Source organism: Pterocles gutturalis, unplaced genomic scaffold, assembly GCF_000699245.1.
Source record: "Pterocles gutturalis isolate BGI_N339 unplaced genomic scaffold, ASM69924v1 scaffold5734, whole genome shotgun sequence".
Lineage (NCBI taxonomy): Eukaryota > Metazoa > Chordata > Aves > Pterocliformes > Pteroclidae > Pterocles > Pterocles gutturalis.
In genome coordinates this window covers 1-18,364 of record NW_010133103.1, presented here as the reverse complement: position 1 = coordinate 18,364, position 18,364 = coordinate 1, and the positions used below count along the sequence as shown (strand labels likewise).

Genomic DNA, 18,364 nt, shown 5'->3' with positions numbered 1-18,364 from the left:
ATAGTCACGCTGAAGCCACTCATAGACTTTTCTGGTTTGTCCTAAATAACATTGTCTTGTCTGGAACATTTGACACCACAGTATTCTCTTCATCACTGTGCTAATCACTGAACATACCAAAGTAGTCCACATACAGACTCTTAGAGTATAACTCATTATTAACCTTCTAGAGTTTTGAAATTGTCCATTTTTTGTACTTTTTTTCTTTTTTTCCTTTCAAGATGGATGCCTGACTGCATCAAGTTCTTCCCTCATCTCTACGAGTACTTTTTAATATTTTTTCTGTAGACCTTTATATAGACTTAACCAAACCCCCCTTTCATAGATTATCTCAACATATTATCTTTTATCCAGTGGCTTGTTGATATGGTTAAAAAAAATTATATAAATGTATATATATGTATGGGTAGAAACTTGTGACTTCTATTAAGAAAAACCATGCTGCTTAATCTTTATTTGATCCTGAACTGCTTAAATGAACACTGTTATTGGTCCCTTGTAGGTCGTGTGATGCTTTGTTTTATTGATTTACTTCTTTGTCTAATACTTCCCTTGGTTCTGGTAAGGCTTGTTGCTCCACAGGTGCTTTTTTTCCTTCCTCCCCAATATTCAGTTGAATGGGTGCAGCCATTTGCAGTGGATTTGAAAGGTGGTTTATTTTTGTATTAGCAGAGGAGCCAATTTGTGTTTTAGTTTTGGAGATATGCTGTACAGTTCAGGTGGCCTACTTTGAGGTTTCTGAATAATTGAATTGTAAAAAGTCCTGTTGAAAGCACTGATTTTTTTTCATCTTTACAGCTAACCACAGACACCCAAAGAACTCGGCTAGCTCCACGGTACTAAATGTGCTCCTCTTCTCTTCTGTTACTCTCAGGCAGTGCAATGGATTTACCAGTTCTCTTCCAGGCTTCCGGCTCCCTGGATTTCTGCATTCGAAGGATGACTAGTTGGTTTCAATCTCTACCTAAACTTTTCCCTTTATCTACACAGGACATTTTTTCTTGCCTTTCCACTGTTTAGAAGTACGTGCGCTTTGGTAGCAGCTGGGTGAGAGACTCTTGCACAAGCAGAGAATTGCAGCAAGCAGAGTGTCAGACTGGAATACTGATTTTGTTTCAGGTTCCCATTTCTTGCCCTTAAGATCCAAGGGATTGCTTCTTTAGCATACGTATGCACACAAATACAGCATACTGAAGGAAAGGGAGAAACAGTATGGTTTGATTTCAGGCAGTATTCCCTTTTTCCCCCTTCCTCAGTCTTTATACCTCTAAAAAATTTTAACTCAATAAACTCATGGAGAGCCCTTTTTCTTTTATCTTTTTTTTTTATCTTTATGCCTCTGGAACACTTAATTCATCTTCTAAGGTATTTTCTGAGTGCTGACTGCTGCCCTTTGTGCAACTCCAACCTATCTTGTGCTTTAACTTCTCATCATTTGTCCTTACGAGGCAAAATACTGACCCCAAAATGCAGTTCAATACTGCAGATAAGATCTAAATGAAATTGTTATGTTCTCATGATGATGTCTTTTTTAATCTCTTTTGGAAAGTTTATTCCTTGACATGGCACTGAAGACCATACTTAGTAGTTTCCGCTGAGTATTCAATTGCAAGTGGTCAGTGTATGCAATTGTATATTGTGGGATCCATCATAAGTCCACTTCCTTAGAGTAAAATGCAACTAAAATAGTTGAAGAAGAATTTACTAATTATGATTGTTTGAGCCAAATATCACTCTGTATATCTGTAAAAATTTCATTAATAATTTAAAAGACGTTAGCCTGGATTTACACTCACATAGTTGAGAACAGTATCTCTAAAAATTATTATTTCATCATTATAGACTCTTTCAAGAACAGAGAAATAGGTCTGGCCAGGATGTTCTTGAAAATCTGTTTCATTCTGGGGTTTTTGCACAAATGTGCATTATTAATACGTTGGGTATTGAAACGAACGTATATCCTCATGCTTTTTTGCTCTCACTAACTTTTCTATTAGCTATGATCATGAAGGGCGTCTGACCAATGTAACACGTCCCACTGGAGTGGTAACTAGCCTTCATCGAGAAATGGAAAAGTCCATTACCATCGACATTGAGAATTCTAATCGGGATGACGATGTCACGGTCATCACAAATCTCTCCTCTGTGGAGGCTTCCTATACAGTTGTTCAAGGTACCAAAGCACACTTCTCAGCACACCTAACCACACACACACAACTTGAGAAAGCAATTCACAAAAGATTCGTGTCATTAGTGCACTCATGAGCAGGGGAAAAACATATAAGGTTTGCAAGAAAAACTCCCATAAAGCTCATTCCTAAAATGACAGGCCTTCAGGACAGGTAAGAGACATTTCGCAATCCTGCTTTGTGTCAAATACGTATGGTCATGATCTGCTGGCGTTAGTCCTGCTGTTACCTCTGGGGTCAGGTTCACTTTACGCACTCACATATTTATCTGTACTTCACTGCAAAATGGGTTCTGAGTTCAGTGCCAGAGAGATGCAGGCTGACTGCTGAATGTCGGCTTCATGTGAGGAGAGACTCGGGTATCCTCCTGCGGTTAGAAACAAAATCTTCCAAATGTGTAGACTACCATTAAATAGAACGTAGAACAATCAGGGCAGTGGATGATCTGGTGCCACAGTTAGCGCTTCTGAGAACAGTGTCACAGCCCAAGCACGGCAGGAGAGACCAGCGACAGCGTGGTTAAATGTTTGTGTAGAGCTTTCCAGCACCACCCAGGCACTATATCTGATGAAACAAAAACAGTCAGTTATCAAAGATAGACTGAAAGGAATTTGGTGAGTGATGGGGGTTTTTAATTAAGATATAATGCCACTGGAATAAGAATGTCATCATCGAACAGTAGTCTCCTCCTGACATAAATGTCAACACTTATAGACCATTATACCATGACAGACCAGGTTACAAAGACTTTATTTCAGTTATACCAGATGATTAATTATGCAGATGCAGTCCTTCTGCCAGACAATTATTGATGCTTTGGCGACAGTTGCGCACTGTAGTGCTCCATCCTGGCTGAGGGTGGACGCGGCCGGGTCAGACAGCTGGAGAACTGCACAGCCGTAGGAGTATAGGATTATTTTTATAACCCTTCCCCAACAGCCACAGGGCCGGCTGTGTGTCAGGCTAGTGCATGTCTGGTGGGGTGGCAGGACGGCAGGCAAGTGGAGGCTGTGGCTGCCAGCTTGCATTGCTGGAGCCTCACACCTTGGGGATTTAAAGCCAAAACATAATTCTGTGCAAAGCCTCTGCTTGCAGACAGTTTTTAAACAGAGGGAAAGAAAAAGTACAGGTGCTTACTTCTTCCCACTCATACAGAGTCCAGCAGTCTTTTTTTTTCTTCTTCTTCTTTTTTTTTTTTTTTTTTTTTTTTTTTTTGTCCTGGAGTTTAATGGTTTGTTTATCCAGCAGTTCAGTTTTCAGGAGTTTTTGTTCATATTAGAAATAAATTACGTGGTGAACACATATCACTGTGCATTTTGATTCAGAATTAAGACTAAAGGGAAAACATAATGAAATAAACGCAGTATCTCTCTGCAGGCTCACTGTTACACTACTGTTCTTTACATGAATCAGTAACATCTGTAATTTCCACCATAGTACCATGTAAATGGTAATTGCAGGCTGACTTCATTTAACATCAACAGGAGTGCAATAAAAAACCAATCAAATTAAGCTATATGTTTTCTTTATGACTGGAGTAGCTAAATTATTTTCTTTTCGTTATTGCTGTAGATCAAGTGAGGAACAGCTACCAGCTCTGTAATAATGGTACTTTGAGAGTGATGTATGCCAATGGCATGAGCATTAGCTTTCACAGCGAGCCTCATGTCCTGGCTGGGACTGTGACTCCCACCATAGGACGATGTAATATTTCCCTCCCAATGGAAAATGGTTTAAACTCAATTGAATGGCGTCTGAGGAAGGAACAGATTAAAGGCAAAGTGACTGTGTTTGGAAGAAAGCTCAGGGTAAGTAGAATCTGTCATCACAATAATGATCTCTTGTTCTGTGGGCAGAAAATTAATTTTCCATTTGTGAAGGATGTCTCTCCTATTTTTACTTGTTAAAAACGTACAGCTCTGGGACTGTCTTTGGTATGATAATCTTTTCTTTATTTGAGAGGTCAGTTAACTGCATGGGATCATCTGCTGCAGTTAGTTACAGAAGCTTCATTACTAAAAGTATTCCAAAAGAGGTTGGTAAAAATACCCAGAATATTGCTGCAAGACACTCTGCTTCTGAAGGTGGGGGGGGTGGAATCTGACCACTCACCATTTGTAAAAATGCTATGGCACGCTTGCCACAGTTAGTCCTGAGGAGCAAGCACAATTACAGCTTGAGCGGTTCCGTTCTGCTTCTGTAAAATCCCCCTACAGATACACCGAGACAGGCATATCGTGTTTATTCCCTTTCCCACACGGCACGATTGGAAAATAATTGCCATAATTACAAAGTCATAAGCGTAGGATAAGAAAGATACTCAGGTCATGTAATCCATCCCCTGCCAAATTAAAGATCTGCTGCAGCTGGATTAATCCCATTCTGTTCGTAGCTGGCCTGGTTTTCACCCCTTACGTATCTAAACTTTCACTGGCTGCTTCAGCATCTACGGGTTTGGAAGAGCTTTGAGATAACTGGTCAGAAAACAAATGCAGTGCTGATCAAGTCCTGGTTCTTTTAATAACTCTTTCAACATCGTTGGACGTGAGATACAGTTCTATGTGTTCAAGATGATATATTAAATGCAATATATGTAATTAATTATGTAGTGTTTACAAAATTAAGACTCAGATGTTAAATTTTGGTATTTTCTTATTGCTTAACATCTAACTTACAATGTTGATTTAACAAGTCTCTCCTTATTCTCACAGATGCTCAGAATGCATCTGTTGGGGTGAGGGGGAAGGTTAGACAAAAAAAATGAATGAGATTACCAGCTAATCCTTAATGACTACATTTCATGGCTGTGTAATTGATTTTTGATGTGTTGACCTGCAGAAGTTGGTTATAAGTAGAAAATAGATCGGCTCTGCATTTTGACTAGGTGTTCAAAATAAAAATAAATAGGACCCTGAAATGAAATTGCTGTAATCCCAACTCTCAAAGCTAAAAATTTAATAGAGGTACTTGTGGTAATTAGCAGAAGTTAAACACATCTTAGAGCTGAAACCTTGCCTGAGATGGGTTTTCTTGCATCATGTTTATGCAAATCAAAACACTGCTTTATCTAGCAACACCTCAACATTTAATTGTCTGGTGTTAGTTCCTGTAACAATAATCACATATCCATTTAGCTCTTTTAAATGAAAATCACTATGAGATTATAACAGGTTGAGTGGACTGAAAATGAAATTTGAAAATGAGGGAGAAAGCATAGAATTTATTTGCATCTCATTTATTCTAATTCATCTTTATCAATTGTTCAGTGAATGAAATAGAGCAAGTGTGTAGGAACTCTGGGGAGCAGGTGGCGGGCAGGGTGGGCTGTGGCAGCTGGGACAGCTGTGGCACATGGCACTCAGACCAGGGAAACTGCTGCAGAGCTAACACCATGCCGGGACAACCAGTGAGAGAGTGTGCGGAGCCAGAATCAAGTATTACCGAAATCTGGGATACGCCTCCTACGAGTGCTTATGGGAGCCCATACCCCTTTCCTTTACTAAATACTATCCATGGGAGCCCATACCCCTTTCCTAATACTAAAAGGGGCCTTATAAGAAAGATGGGTGCAGAGTTTTAGTAGGGCCTGTTGCAATAGGACAAGGGGTAATGGTTTTAAATTGTAAGAGAGTAGATTTAGACTAGTTATAAGGAAGAAATGTTTTATGCTGAGGGTGGTGAAACTCTGGCGCAGGTTGCCCAGAGAGGTGGTAGATGCCCTGTCCCTGGAGGCATTCAAGGTCAGGCTGGACGGGCTCTGTCCCTGCTCACTGCTGGGGGCTTGGACCAGATGACTTTTCAAGGTCCCTTCCAACCCAAGCTATTAGATGATTCTGTGATTCTCCAGGTACTGCCCCTACCTGTGCCCCACAGCTCTGCTCATCCGTGCTGCAGGCACATCGCAGCGGTACATGTTGGCCTTGCAAACATGCCAGGCAGACCTCGTTAAGCCAAGAAAGGAAGACCTGCACTTCACCTTTATATTATCCCATTTTCCGTCTGCTACTATTTTATGCACCACACATTCAGTGTCTTGCGGTAGTATCAGATCAAGTCTTGATAAGATTCCCTCTGAAGCGTTTTTGTTACCGTGCAGCATCACGTGAGTGATTTTTCTTGCAAGACCTTTACCCGAGGCGCAAAGGGTTCGTCCCTATGGCCACTTGTTCAGCAGCCACCAAGGGAAATCTGATGTGCATGCAGGTAGTGGAACAAGAAAGAGCTTGTTAGATAATCCTCAGCCATGATACTTGCAATAGTGTCATTAGTGTTCCCAGGGAGAGTGGGAGTTAGTCATTCTGTTTGGGTTCTATGTAATTAATATGACACTACAATTACACTCTCTGCTTTTACTTATTTTACAAATAATAATGAAGTTACTGAATTATCCAAGCAGGTGCTTCTTTATTCTCCAAGTGATGTTTGTGTGTGTGCGTAGCTCTTGTCTGTGTAATCATTAAAAAACCCCTAACCCTTCAGTTTTCTGTTACAAAAAAACTAATAACTTTTATAATGTTTTGAAGAAAAGGGAGGATACCTGGAGTTACGGTTACAGTTACTGAATGGACAGAAGAAACCCCAGAAATCCCAACTGCTTTATGAAAAAAAAAAAAAAAAAAAAAAAAAAAAAAAAAAAAAAAACCAAAAAACACCGAGAGCTAAAATTCAGTTTGTAATCTTTCTGAAATACTTTTTTTTTTCAGTCATACACTAAGCCTTTCATGTTACAGCTAAATTTTTTTGAGAAGTGAAAGCTCTCTCCTGCTTCTCCAAGAGCTCTGTGAAGGAAAGGGTCTTGGTATGTCTCTCTCATCAGGATTGATCCTCCCCTTACAAAACTAATCAGTTGAGAAAGTATTGATACTGAGTTTAGCTTCCCTGGCTTTGTTGCTGTTACAATGGGAGAGCAGAATATGATTTATTTTGCCAAGGTGTTTTTAAAAAAATACCCTATCTTTTCTGTGAATCACAGAAATTGTTGCTTTGATAACCTTTGGGAAAACCTACAGAAAAGAGCTTTTTCTAATAATTGCCCACTGAGGAAATACAAACTGTTGAAGAGCTAAATTTTGTTAATGGAAAAAATGAGGATAACGAGCGATAATTTGAAATAATTATTTCTTTACAAACACAAAATTGCATTAATTTTAAATTTGCTATCTGTATAACTGAGTAGTTGGTTGGGATGGGAATTGGGTTTACCCTTGCCACTGAAAATATCTCAGAATAACTTTTATGTCCTCGAGAAAAGCTCAGGGTTAATTTACATATTGTTTGATGTGCAGTTTAATTTTGGATAAGAGAAAATGTTGCTTAATCAAAGCTACTGTAGAATATAAGCTGAAGAACAAATTCACAGAAACTGATGAATACTTTATAAGTAGTCATTGCTCTCAAATTATATCTAATTTAAAGACTTCTACTTTATTAATGATGCATCTACAATTAAATTACTTAAGAAGCTTTATCAGATTACAGCATTAGCCTGAATTCTGTGGCTTAGCCTCCAGTGAATATATTTATGTATCTCTCAGTATAGCACTCTCACTAGAAGCCTCTCCATTTGGCATTCTTGTGCTTTTTTGTTTCTATTTTGCTCTTTTATTTAAAAAAAAAAAAAAAATGGAACTGAAACACTCCATGCTGTACAGAAAATTGTAACTAAAAAAAAAAAAATCTTTAACTTAGTTATTTAGCACTTTTCTTTCCTTGAAACTAGAAGTCCATCTTTCCCAGCCTGTACGATCAGGATTTTTAATCAGAGGAAATTAAACCCATCCTCAGTGATGGGGTTACTGAGGGATCTATTGAATATTTGCAAAGTAAATGAACATTAAATGAATGAATTCATAAGCAAGTTGTTGTAGCTACAGAACCTAAGTGGCTAAACCTCAATGAACACACAAAATTACAATTTCTTCTATTGTTTTTGGAGACATTGAAGGGAAAAAGGCTAAGAACTACTGATGGCAAAAGTAGAAAAATTACTTCCATGCAAAATAATTTGTTCCTCTGCCAAGGACTAATGCTCTGCACTTCAAGACTTTGGTCTGCAGTATGTCTGTCCATTCAGAAAAGGGAAGCCTTTCTCTCTGTAGATTACAGCTGCCATATTGCAGGGAGAGGGGAAATATCCCAGTAAAACACTCGAAGTTACATATCTGAATGTATTGAGAAGTAGAAAGCAAAAGCCAGTTAATAGCAAAACATCCTACACTTTTCAAAAATGTGGAGAAACTGAGTTCTCCTTTGTGCATGCTGTTTCCATGCTGACAGTCCCTAGAGGCATAGTGCGCACTGCTTACTGAACACAGCCTTCTTTCATTCAATAGGTGCATGGAAGGAATTTACTGTCCATTGATTACGACCGAAACATACGCACAGAGAAAATCTATGATGATCACCGAAAATTTACACTGAGGATAATTTACGATCAACTAGGACGACCTTTCCTTTGGCTGCCCAGCAGCGGGCTGGCTGCTGTCAACGTGTCGTATTTCTTCAACGGGCGCCTGGCCGGGCTGCAGCGCGGTGCCATGAGTGAGAGAACAGATATCGATAAGCAAGGCAGGATCGTATCGCGCATGTTTGCGGATGGGAAAGTTTGGAGCTACACCTACCTAGAAAAAGTAGGTGATGTTGTTTTACCTTCTGAGCTAAAAAGAGACAAAGTACTGTTCAGCTTCATTTTAAGCTCTGTACATAACATACACACACATTCTCTAAAATGTTATGTATTCCAACTGTTAAGAATCCTTTGTGTCTGGTCTCAAAATTCCTTATTTTTCAATTAGTCAACTGAATTTCATTGATTTTTAGTGGGGAGTACTTTGTTTATGGTTTATGTCTTTTGATGTTTTCCTGAAAGGGATTTGGCCACCATATAATGGCATAAACTAATACAATGAATTGTGCTTAATTAAGACCAAAAATGCATGACTAAACCTGACAAAAGGTTCAAGTAGAAACAGGTAATTAATCTCTAATCATTATTTATTAAATGAAAATATGGTAATGCATTTTTACTTAGCGTAATTAAGACACTTCAATCCTGAAAGTGCCTTAAATACCTCCAAATGGCTTATTATTTTCCCTTTCCCTTCTTTGACTCTGTTGTTTAAGCAAACCAGAGCTGATGTTCTCTGCTTAGATTCTCACATGTTTCACAGTACTAGCTGTGAATTACAACTGCTAGTGGAAAGACAAGTCATTTATCTAACTCCTCTGCATCCCTCAGAAAAAAAAAAAAAAAAAAAAAGAAAAGATAAAGTCCTACTAAAGAGAGCGTGGCTAATGGGTTGCTAACCTACACCTTCTCTGAGTGCTGGCATATTGATTTCCAAGTAGCAGATCCCCTCCTCTGGCAATCTGACAATATTCCTGAGCAGCTTGGTGGCCCTAACCAAAGTATCTATGGCTCTGTTTTATTCATGTAACATTCATGCCTCTTCAGTAAATTTTTTATTTTCTTTAATACCCTTTCAGAGGTCACATGCTGAAAGATAGTAACTGTGTATTAATTTTATTCCCTCTAGTCAATGGTACTACTGCTTCAGAGTCAACGACAGTACATTTTCGAGTACGATTCTTCAGACCAGCTTCACGCAGTTACTATGCCTAGCGTTGCTCGGCACAGCATGTCAACCCACACCTCCATTGGCTACATTAGAAATATTTATAATCCTCCCGAGAGCAATGCATCAGTGATTTTTGATTACAGTGATGATGGGAGGATTTTGAAAACATCATTTCTAGGTACAGGCCGACAAGTCTTCTACAAGTATGGAAAGTTATCCAAATTATCTGAAATTGTTTATGACAGCACTGCAGTTACTTTTGGATATGATGAAACTACAGGTGTCCTAAAAATGGTGAATTTGCAAAGTGGAGGATTTTCTTGTACAATCCGCTATCGTAAAATTGGTCCTCTCGTTGACAAACAAATCTACAGATTCTCTGAAGAAGGTATGGTCAATGCAAGGTTCGATTATACGTATCATGATAATAGCTTTCGAATCGCAAGCATCAAACCCATAATAAGTGAGACACCTCTTCCAGTTGATCTTTACCGTTATGATGAGATTTCTGGCAAAGTAGAGCATTTTGGCAAATTTGGAGTTATTTATTATGATATAAACCAAATCATTACTACAGCAGTTATGACACTGAGTAAGCACTTTGATACCCACGGACGCATTAAAGAAGTTCAGTATGAAATGTTCCGCTCCCTCATGTACTGGATGACCGTGCAATACGACAGCATGGGAAGGGTAACGAAAAGAGAACTGAAACTTGGCCCCTATGCCAACACAACGAAGTATACCTATGATTACGATGGAGATGGGCAGCTGCAAAGCGTAGCAGTAAATGATAGACCAACCTGGCGTTACAGTTACGATTTGAACGGAAACCTTCATCTCTTGAATCCTGGAAACAGTGTCCGATTGATGCCTCTGCGCTATGACCTTAGAGACAGGATTACGCGCTTGGGTGACGTACCATACAAAATCGATGATGATGGATTCCTGTCTCAGCGAGGCTCAGACGTGTTTGAGTACAACTCCAAAGGACTATTAACGAGAGCTTACAACAAAGCCAATGGGTGGAGTGTTCAGTACCGTTACGATGGACTGGGCCGAAGGGCTTCCTGTAAGACTAACCTGGGGCATCATCTACAATACTTCTATGCTGATCTTCACAATCCAACAAGGGTAACTCATGTCTACAATCATTCCAATTCAGAAATTACCTCTTTGTACTACGATCTGCAAGGCCACCTCTTTGCAATGGAGAGTAGCAGCGGGGAAGAATATTACGTGGCCTCTGATAACACAGGGACACCATTAGCTGTGTTCAGCATCAACGGCCTCATGATCAAACAGCTGCAGTACACAGCCTATGGGGAGATTTATTATGACTCGAACCCGGATTTCCAGCTGGTTATTGGGTTCCATGGAGGGCTGTATGATCCTTTAACCAAACTCGTCCATTTTACCCAAAGGGACTATGATGTCCTGGCTGGGCGCTGGACATCTCCTGATTACACAATGTGGAAAAACATTGGGAAAGAACCTGCTCCTTTCAATCTGTACATGTTCAAGAGTAACAACCCTCTCAGCAATGAACTGGATCTAAAGAATTATGTAACAGGTGAGACTTCATTACATTTTTTATAAAAAACACTACAGTTTGGAAGTTAATTTGGGAAAGAAATCAGACTTCACCTTACTAGCTATTTGCTGAATCCTTCCATCAAGGCTGGGCCATTTTCCTTTTTTGCTATGAAAAGGGCTGGCTAGTCCTGATTCTTTGATGCTGCTTCTCCCCAGATGAAGGGCACTAAATGAGAAGCCACAAAGAATTATGGGGGGGTGGAGAGGGGAATTGCCTAAACATTCAGTTTCAGCACAGCCATAGTGCTCTTCCTACTGTATGAAGACGTATTCATTCTGATTTTATATAAACAGCAAAGTCACCTACAAGAATCCCTGGCAGGTTAGTTGCAGAATTGGGAACCAGAACTGCTCAGCATCTCTTCCCTTCAGGGCCACTTTCAGAATTAACTGCTGACTGAGCCATGGGCACATTATAAATTAGCACCAAGAATGGATTTAATTAAACCTCTTTTTCCCATTTAACTTTTAATATGCAAACAGTCTTTAGTCTTCAAAACAAAAATCTTGATTTTTTTAAAAACATTTCCTCCTGAAGGACTAAGAAATTCTATGGAATGTGTAGAGCTGAGAAAGAGAAACAAAAAAGTAATTTTGATCGTGTACGTCAGAATTGGGCAAAACTTGTAACCTCTTAATTAGTAATAATTTTTCACTTTGTAAGATCATACAGTACTTGAACTAGCTGCTGGCAGTTTTTAAAAAGAAAGGTAATTAATATGGCTTCAGGAAAGGCTTTTATCAGTATTGAATATGCAGTACACAATAATTAGAGCAGTGATATCATTTTTTAAAAGGTGCTATCTTAATTTTAGTAGTAATTTGAATTTAAAGAAAAGTGTGCATTTCCTTCAAAGAAGATCATAGTAAGTTTCATTAGTATGTTGGGATCTAATCATAAGTGTAACACACCAGAGGTTCTCCTGTAGCTACTTTGCAATTTGAAGATAATGCGATTTATATGATAGTTTGAAAATATCAGTGCCAAAAATTACCTTGGGATGAAATTCTGTTGTCCTAAATTCAACAACATTCCTATTTTCATCCACCAGTGTTTTAGATTTTCAGTGTCATCTTATGATATTTTGCTACATTCTGAAATTGCATTCATTTAATTTATGTATCCACTGGATGAAACCTAGGAAGATATACTGCATTTTGATATAACACACATCGTTTGCTGTATGGACTGAACAGATTCTCTTGCACAAGAAGTAGTTACAGTGGCACCTTGGTTGTCATAGTTTTTTTTGTTTGTTTGTTTGTTTTTTGTTTTTTTTAAAAAAACCACAGAAAACAACCAAAAAACCCTGCACCCCAATCCATTCTTACTGTTAAACCCCTGATACTGCTTTACTCATAGGTTTTGCTGAAAAGGAATTCCTGTAGCACTTCTAGAGCAAGTGCACTGCTGCAAGGCACATTAGCTAAGAAAAATAGTAACTACTTCGTATATAGGTCCTCCTCTTTTTTTTTTGTGGAATTAGGGCAGCTGAAGTGAATTTTTCAGGAGGTACCATTATACCATAAAATACACTGAAGCCTTAAAAAGGAGCAGTAACCCTGTGCTGTCCAAAGCTAGAGGAAATACAGACGCTGTGTGATGGCACATACATACAAATCCCTTCATAGAAGCAGAGTATTGTACTACTTATTTTGGTGTCAGAATGGCTAAGAAAATAAGACTTTCGCTGTCAAATGTCCACAGCTAAGAAGTACTGCACTTTTTATGATGTAACATTACCTCTGCTAAAAATTTTGGGGAAACAGGCTTTACCACAGCAAGGCGGTGCTGTGTTGTGGCTGAGCATCTCCTGGAGGTCTGTATGTCCAGGCAGGTGCTCTGCCTGCCTCTGCACCTACCTCCTGCAGACCCCAGGCTTGGCGTGGTCTAAATGCAGCCAGCCACCCTTGCATCCAGAGTGCCTTGCCACAGTTCTGTCTCGTGCCAAACAAGGAATTCGGCTCACATGAACAAGTGGCAAGAGGAGCATCGGGAGCCATCGTAGGCCAGCAAGGGGAGAAGGCCACTGGAGAAGACGGGAGAGATTTTTAAACAAAAATGGCCGTGAACATAGGTCCAAATCCAATGAGGAGTGCCCACACTCCCACACTGCTGCTCATCTCCACGACAGCCAGAAAAGAGAAGCAGGAAACAGAAATGTAAAATGGGATCATGAGCTTTTTAAAAATAAAAAATCATTTTGATATCTAAAATACATCATTGCTTCTTAATACTTGCTGAGTGAGAATTACCATTACTCATTTAGTTACTTAGCTTTTTCAACTAGATCTGAAGACAGTTTTACTGGTCAAACCCAGAGCTGGAACCTCCCAAAGCTCAGCCCCCAGCTGAGCTGTAACCCCCCGTGCAGCTCCTACCCACGCGCTCTGGGCCTGGAGGGATGAGGAGGATATTCATGGCACCTAAATTTAGATATCTGGATTGCAAGTCTAGCTTCTCGCTGCAGTTAATGGATCCTCCCGAGACCTGGTGACAGCTAATAGAAGTAAGACATAGAAGAGAAGCCATGTGTTTTCCCAAAGGGCTTTGCAGATGGTTTCAGGAGTACTAACCTAATACAGCATCATTTTACAAAACAGCTTATGGGTTACAGGAGCCACATCGGGTGTCAGAGATGGAACAAGTATTGCATACAGTAAAATAATAATCTGTGTGCTGAGATGGAAAAAGAATGAAAGAGGTGGTATATCCCTGATGAACTATTTGGGGTAAATTTAAAGCAATATTCCTGTGCCTGTTCATGGTGGATTACCACAATTCTGTAAAGTGACACACTGTAACATGAGTTATGTGTTCCACTGCTACGTGAAAGTAAGGAGGTCAAGGATGGATTTCCTAATTTATTTTTATTTCTTGTATTTATTAGACAGATTTCTTTCTCACTTGCCTGCTTACTTTTGATTTTTAGATGTCAAAAGCTGGTTGGTGATGTTTGGCTTTCAGCTCAGCAACATTATTCCTGGCTTCCCTAGAGCAAAAATGTATTTTGTGTCACCACCGTATGAGTTGTCTGAGAGTCAAGCATGTGAAAATGGACAGGTAAGCAGAAATATGAAGTTATTTTTCATGATAAATTTGCCTCACTCTATGAATAGAACAGCTGACTCTTCTGTAGTTACAGCAGAAGGCCGAGTATGTATTTCAGTGTAAAATGGAAGTGAGTATAGCTGGATTTTATACTAATGAACATATGCCTTTCTTGCCAGCCTTCATTGTTATCATAATTACAGTGTCATTAGTTTGTCTTTTATTGAGTTCTTCCTTGATTAACATTTGTAACTCGATTAACTTGATTAGCAATGACAAAGGGAGACTTTGTCAGGGTAATTTATCATCTGTTGTACCTTTGGTAAAACCATCCTAATAACGTATGTGTTGGAATAAACTTAGGTTGGTACTTGCTGTACTGCTAAGAAATGGTTCCATTTCTCACCCTGTAATAGGATTTCTTATCACTTTTTGTCTGACATTTTTAATCATTAGAGGCTTTGGTTTGTTACTCCAGTTAACTTCATTTACAGTGTTCATACTTAGATGTCAGGTTACGGTGCTTTCCACCTCTATAATCAATTCCAGCCCATTTAATAAATTTAAAAAGAGTACTAGGCCAATTTCAAAATTATTCTATGCTGGGCTCACGTCATATTTGTGGTAAGACAAGGAAATAGCCATATAAACCTAAACATACCACTTTCACAGGCTTGTAAATAATTTGAGAATCTAAATCTTCTCTTCAGGAATTGCTTTGCTATTTTGGAGCCCAAATCTCATCTGTTTTCAAACAGGCTTACCTTCATAAGCATTTCTGTTACATATATTGGTTCAAATCTTGGGGCAAAAGTGTCCTGAAGTTAAGTGCCATCTTTTAATAAATTGATTCTGTTTGGTTTAAGCTCTGATTAAAACGGTGCTGAACTTGGGTCTTGCTTATTCTTGTAACAGACATTATAGAATTTGAGCCAGGATTGAGATTTGTGATACATATATGCTACAAAGGGTAATTAATGAGAAATATTTTACTTGTCATTACTGGTAGCAAAATAATTTGCAAAATGAGTACTTACCTGATTCTGAAGGGGATATGTATAGAGGCGGGTAGCTGAGAGGGGTCTTCCTGTAGCACAGAATTTTTCACTGCATGGCTTTCCTTTGAAAAAGAAGAGCAAAGATTAGTGTCAGTCTCTGAAATTAGTATTTTCAGATCTGTATCTTCTTTGGTGTTTTCTTGTTTTGTTTTGTTTTCTCCAGCTAATTACAGGAGTTCAGCAGATGACAGAAAGACACAACCAAGCGTTCATGGCTCTCGAGGGACAGGTCATATCTAAAAGATTACATGCCAGTATTAGAGAAAAAGCAGGTCACTGGTTCGCAACAACCACTCCTATCATTGGGAAAGGAATCATGTTTGCTGTGAAGGAAGGCCGGGTAACCACCGGCATTTCCAGCATAGCCACAGACGATAGCAGAAAGATTGCCTCTGTCCTGAACAGTGCTCACTACCTGGAAAAAATGCACTACAGCATCGAGGGGAAGGATACCCATTACTTCGTCAAGATAGGCTCGGCCGACAGCGACCTCGTCACCCTCGCCATGACCAGCGGGCGCAAGGTCCTGGACAGCGGAGTCAACGTCACCGTCTCCCAGCCCACTCTGCTTGTCAACGGGAGGACTCGAAGGTTTACGAATATTGAGTTTCAGTATTCCACTCTGCTGATCAACATCCGCTACGGACTGACCCCCGACACGCTGGACGAGGAAAAGGCGAGAGTGTTAGACCAGGCTCGGCAGCGAGCCCTGGGATCAGCCTGGGCCAAAGAGCAGCAGAAGGCACGGGACGGCCGAGAGGGCAGCCGCGTATGGACAGACGGAGAGAAGCAGCAGCTTCTGAACACGGGAAGGGTTCAAGGTTACGAGGGATATTATGTCCTGCCTGTGGAGCAGTACCCAGAGCTAGCAGACAGTAGCAGCAACATCCAGTTTTTAAGACAGAATGAAATGGGAAAGAGGTAACAAATTAACCTGCTGTCATCCTTTGCTGGATGAATCAGTAGTCATAACTGTTATCTCCTCTCCTAAGGAGATGAAGACCTAAATGGGGGCACTAGGCTGAGCTACTTTGGGATAGTAAGTGGCAAAAAAGCTCATATTTTTTGAGTTAAATGCTACTGTTCAAGTGAGTAAAACCCACATCCTGAAGTGGACTAAAGCCAGACTGAAAACTCTAACCATACAAATTAAAAAGTACCCCTGAAATATTACCCACTTGTTCTGGGTCTAAAGAAAAAACAAAAAGAAGGCCTCGTATTGTATTACCTCACTCCATTCACACGTGAGCAAACTAAGAACTCCAAGTGGGCCACTTTCACTAACCAGCTGATGAAACACAGATGATTCAGACTGCTTGTTTGATAAATATCCAAGAGGTTTTCATTTAAAGCAAAATACAGGTGCATTTAAAACATGACTTTGGGGTGATTTGTGTGTAGCAACTGGAGGACAATGAGAATGCAAGTGAGAGCGCACTGGAAATAGTAAAGAAAAAAAATATTTAAAAGTAACAAAACCACACTTGCACTCTGACCCTCCACTTGTCTGGCCTGAAGCTTAACTTATTCAAAGAGGGCAGAGTGTAGAGTTACATTCAAAATGGTGGCTATAAATCACTACAAATAAATTTCATACTCTGTTTGTCTTTGAAGATTTCCATTGTGGACAGTATAACACAGTTACAGGGTGTAGTCTGTTTAGATTCAGTAGTTTGTTGGTATCAGTTCCAGTAGAGCTGTGGGCATTGTGTTACACTATTGCAAATGGGCACCACGTCAGATCACCCTGTACATACATCAGCCAGAAGGCACAATCACTGTTTCAGATTTAAAAATTATTAGTGTGTTTGTTTGGTCGAGAAACTGAGACAATCACATTACGGTCACCACAAAAGAAAAAAATAAAAAAAGAAAAAAAAAGGCTAATAAGAACTTTGGTACAAGAACTTTTTTGTAATATACATGTATGAATTGTTCATTGAGTTTTTATATTAATTTTAATTTGCTGCTAAGCAAAGACTAGAGACAGGCAAAGATAATTTATGGCAAAGTGTTTAAATTGTTTATACATAAATAAAGTCTCTAAAACTCCTGTGAATTACTTGTCTTCCATTATGAAATCTTTTACAAATGAAAAAATATTAGTGTCTCACTGTCACCGAAAGTACACAGCATCTTATATATCCAAGTGACTTGCTGTTGTTGTACCGTGGATTCTACGGAGGGCTGGCCCTTTGATCTCTGGGTAAGCGAAGACCTACATATACCTCACCCAAAACTGTTTGGGACACAGCAGAAAATTCGGTAAATGCTTCAGAAATTCCCTCTCTGCCCCTCACGACTAGCAACCCTCAAACTGCTGTGTTTCAATCCTGGAATTAGTTTAAGTGCACTAAAGTAACATCCAAACCGGTTGAAATTGCAGTAACGCAATATTAAATGGGAGATGGATTCCGTGCTGTGAGCCAGGAGTCTCCATGAGATGGATCTGTCTTCTTTGGGAGATTGCTTATTTCTACCACATTTAAACATTGGAGGTAAGATCAAAGACTCTCTCCTAAGCAAACAGTCACTCCTGATGATGTTAAAAGGGAGCCATCCATCAACCCCAGCCCTGCTGCTTTTATCTCATTTAAGTCTGCAGCTAGGGAGCTCTACTTAATTTTGAGAACAGTTTTGCTTTTGGGGTTGCAAATGAGGTTTTTAATGATTCATGATATCGACAGAGATGCTGGAGTTGATTATGGGCATTAATTCACCCCAGGGCGTTTTTAAAGTAGAGCAGCTCAGTGGCTGTGTTGTGTGACACCTGTAGCACTCAGAAAGTGCAACGAATTTTAGCTGTGCAAACAGGAGCCATCCCGTTCTGACCGGAGCGTTACCCCCGTGTGTTCACCCTACACAGCAGAATCACAGAATCACAGAATGTTA

The 18,364-nt window shown here is 39.6% G+C and overlaps 1 protein-coding gene across 1 annotated transcript in view; it reads left to right on the top strand.

Annotated features, from left to right (window-relative positions):
* The window catches only part of TENM2 (teneurin transmembrane protein 2), a gene marked incomplete at its 5' end in the record, with an annotated part of 51,102 nt that extends 33,571 nt beyond the window's left edge, over positions 1–17,531 (top strand). Inside the window, 6 exons of the mRNA XM_010081089.1 lie at positions 1,998–2,173; positions 3,762–3,997; positions 8,522–8,818; positions 9,725–11,339; positions 14,296–14,426; positions 15,636–17,531. Of these exons, the coding sequence (XP_010079391.1) occupies positions 1,998–2,173; positions 3,762–3,997; positions 8,522–8,818; positions 9,725–11,339; positions 14,296–14,426; positions 15,636–16,397 (3,217 nt within the window). The remainder of the gene's footprint in view (positions 1–1,997; positions 2,174–3,761; positions 3,998–8,521; positions 8,819–9,724; positions 11,340–14,295; positions 14,427–15,635) is intronic.
* Between the last annotated feature and the right edge of the window lie 833 nt (positions 17,532–18,364).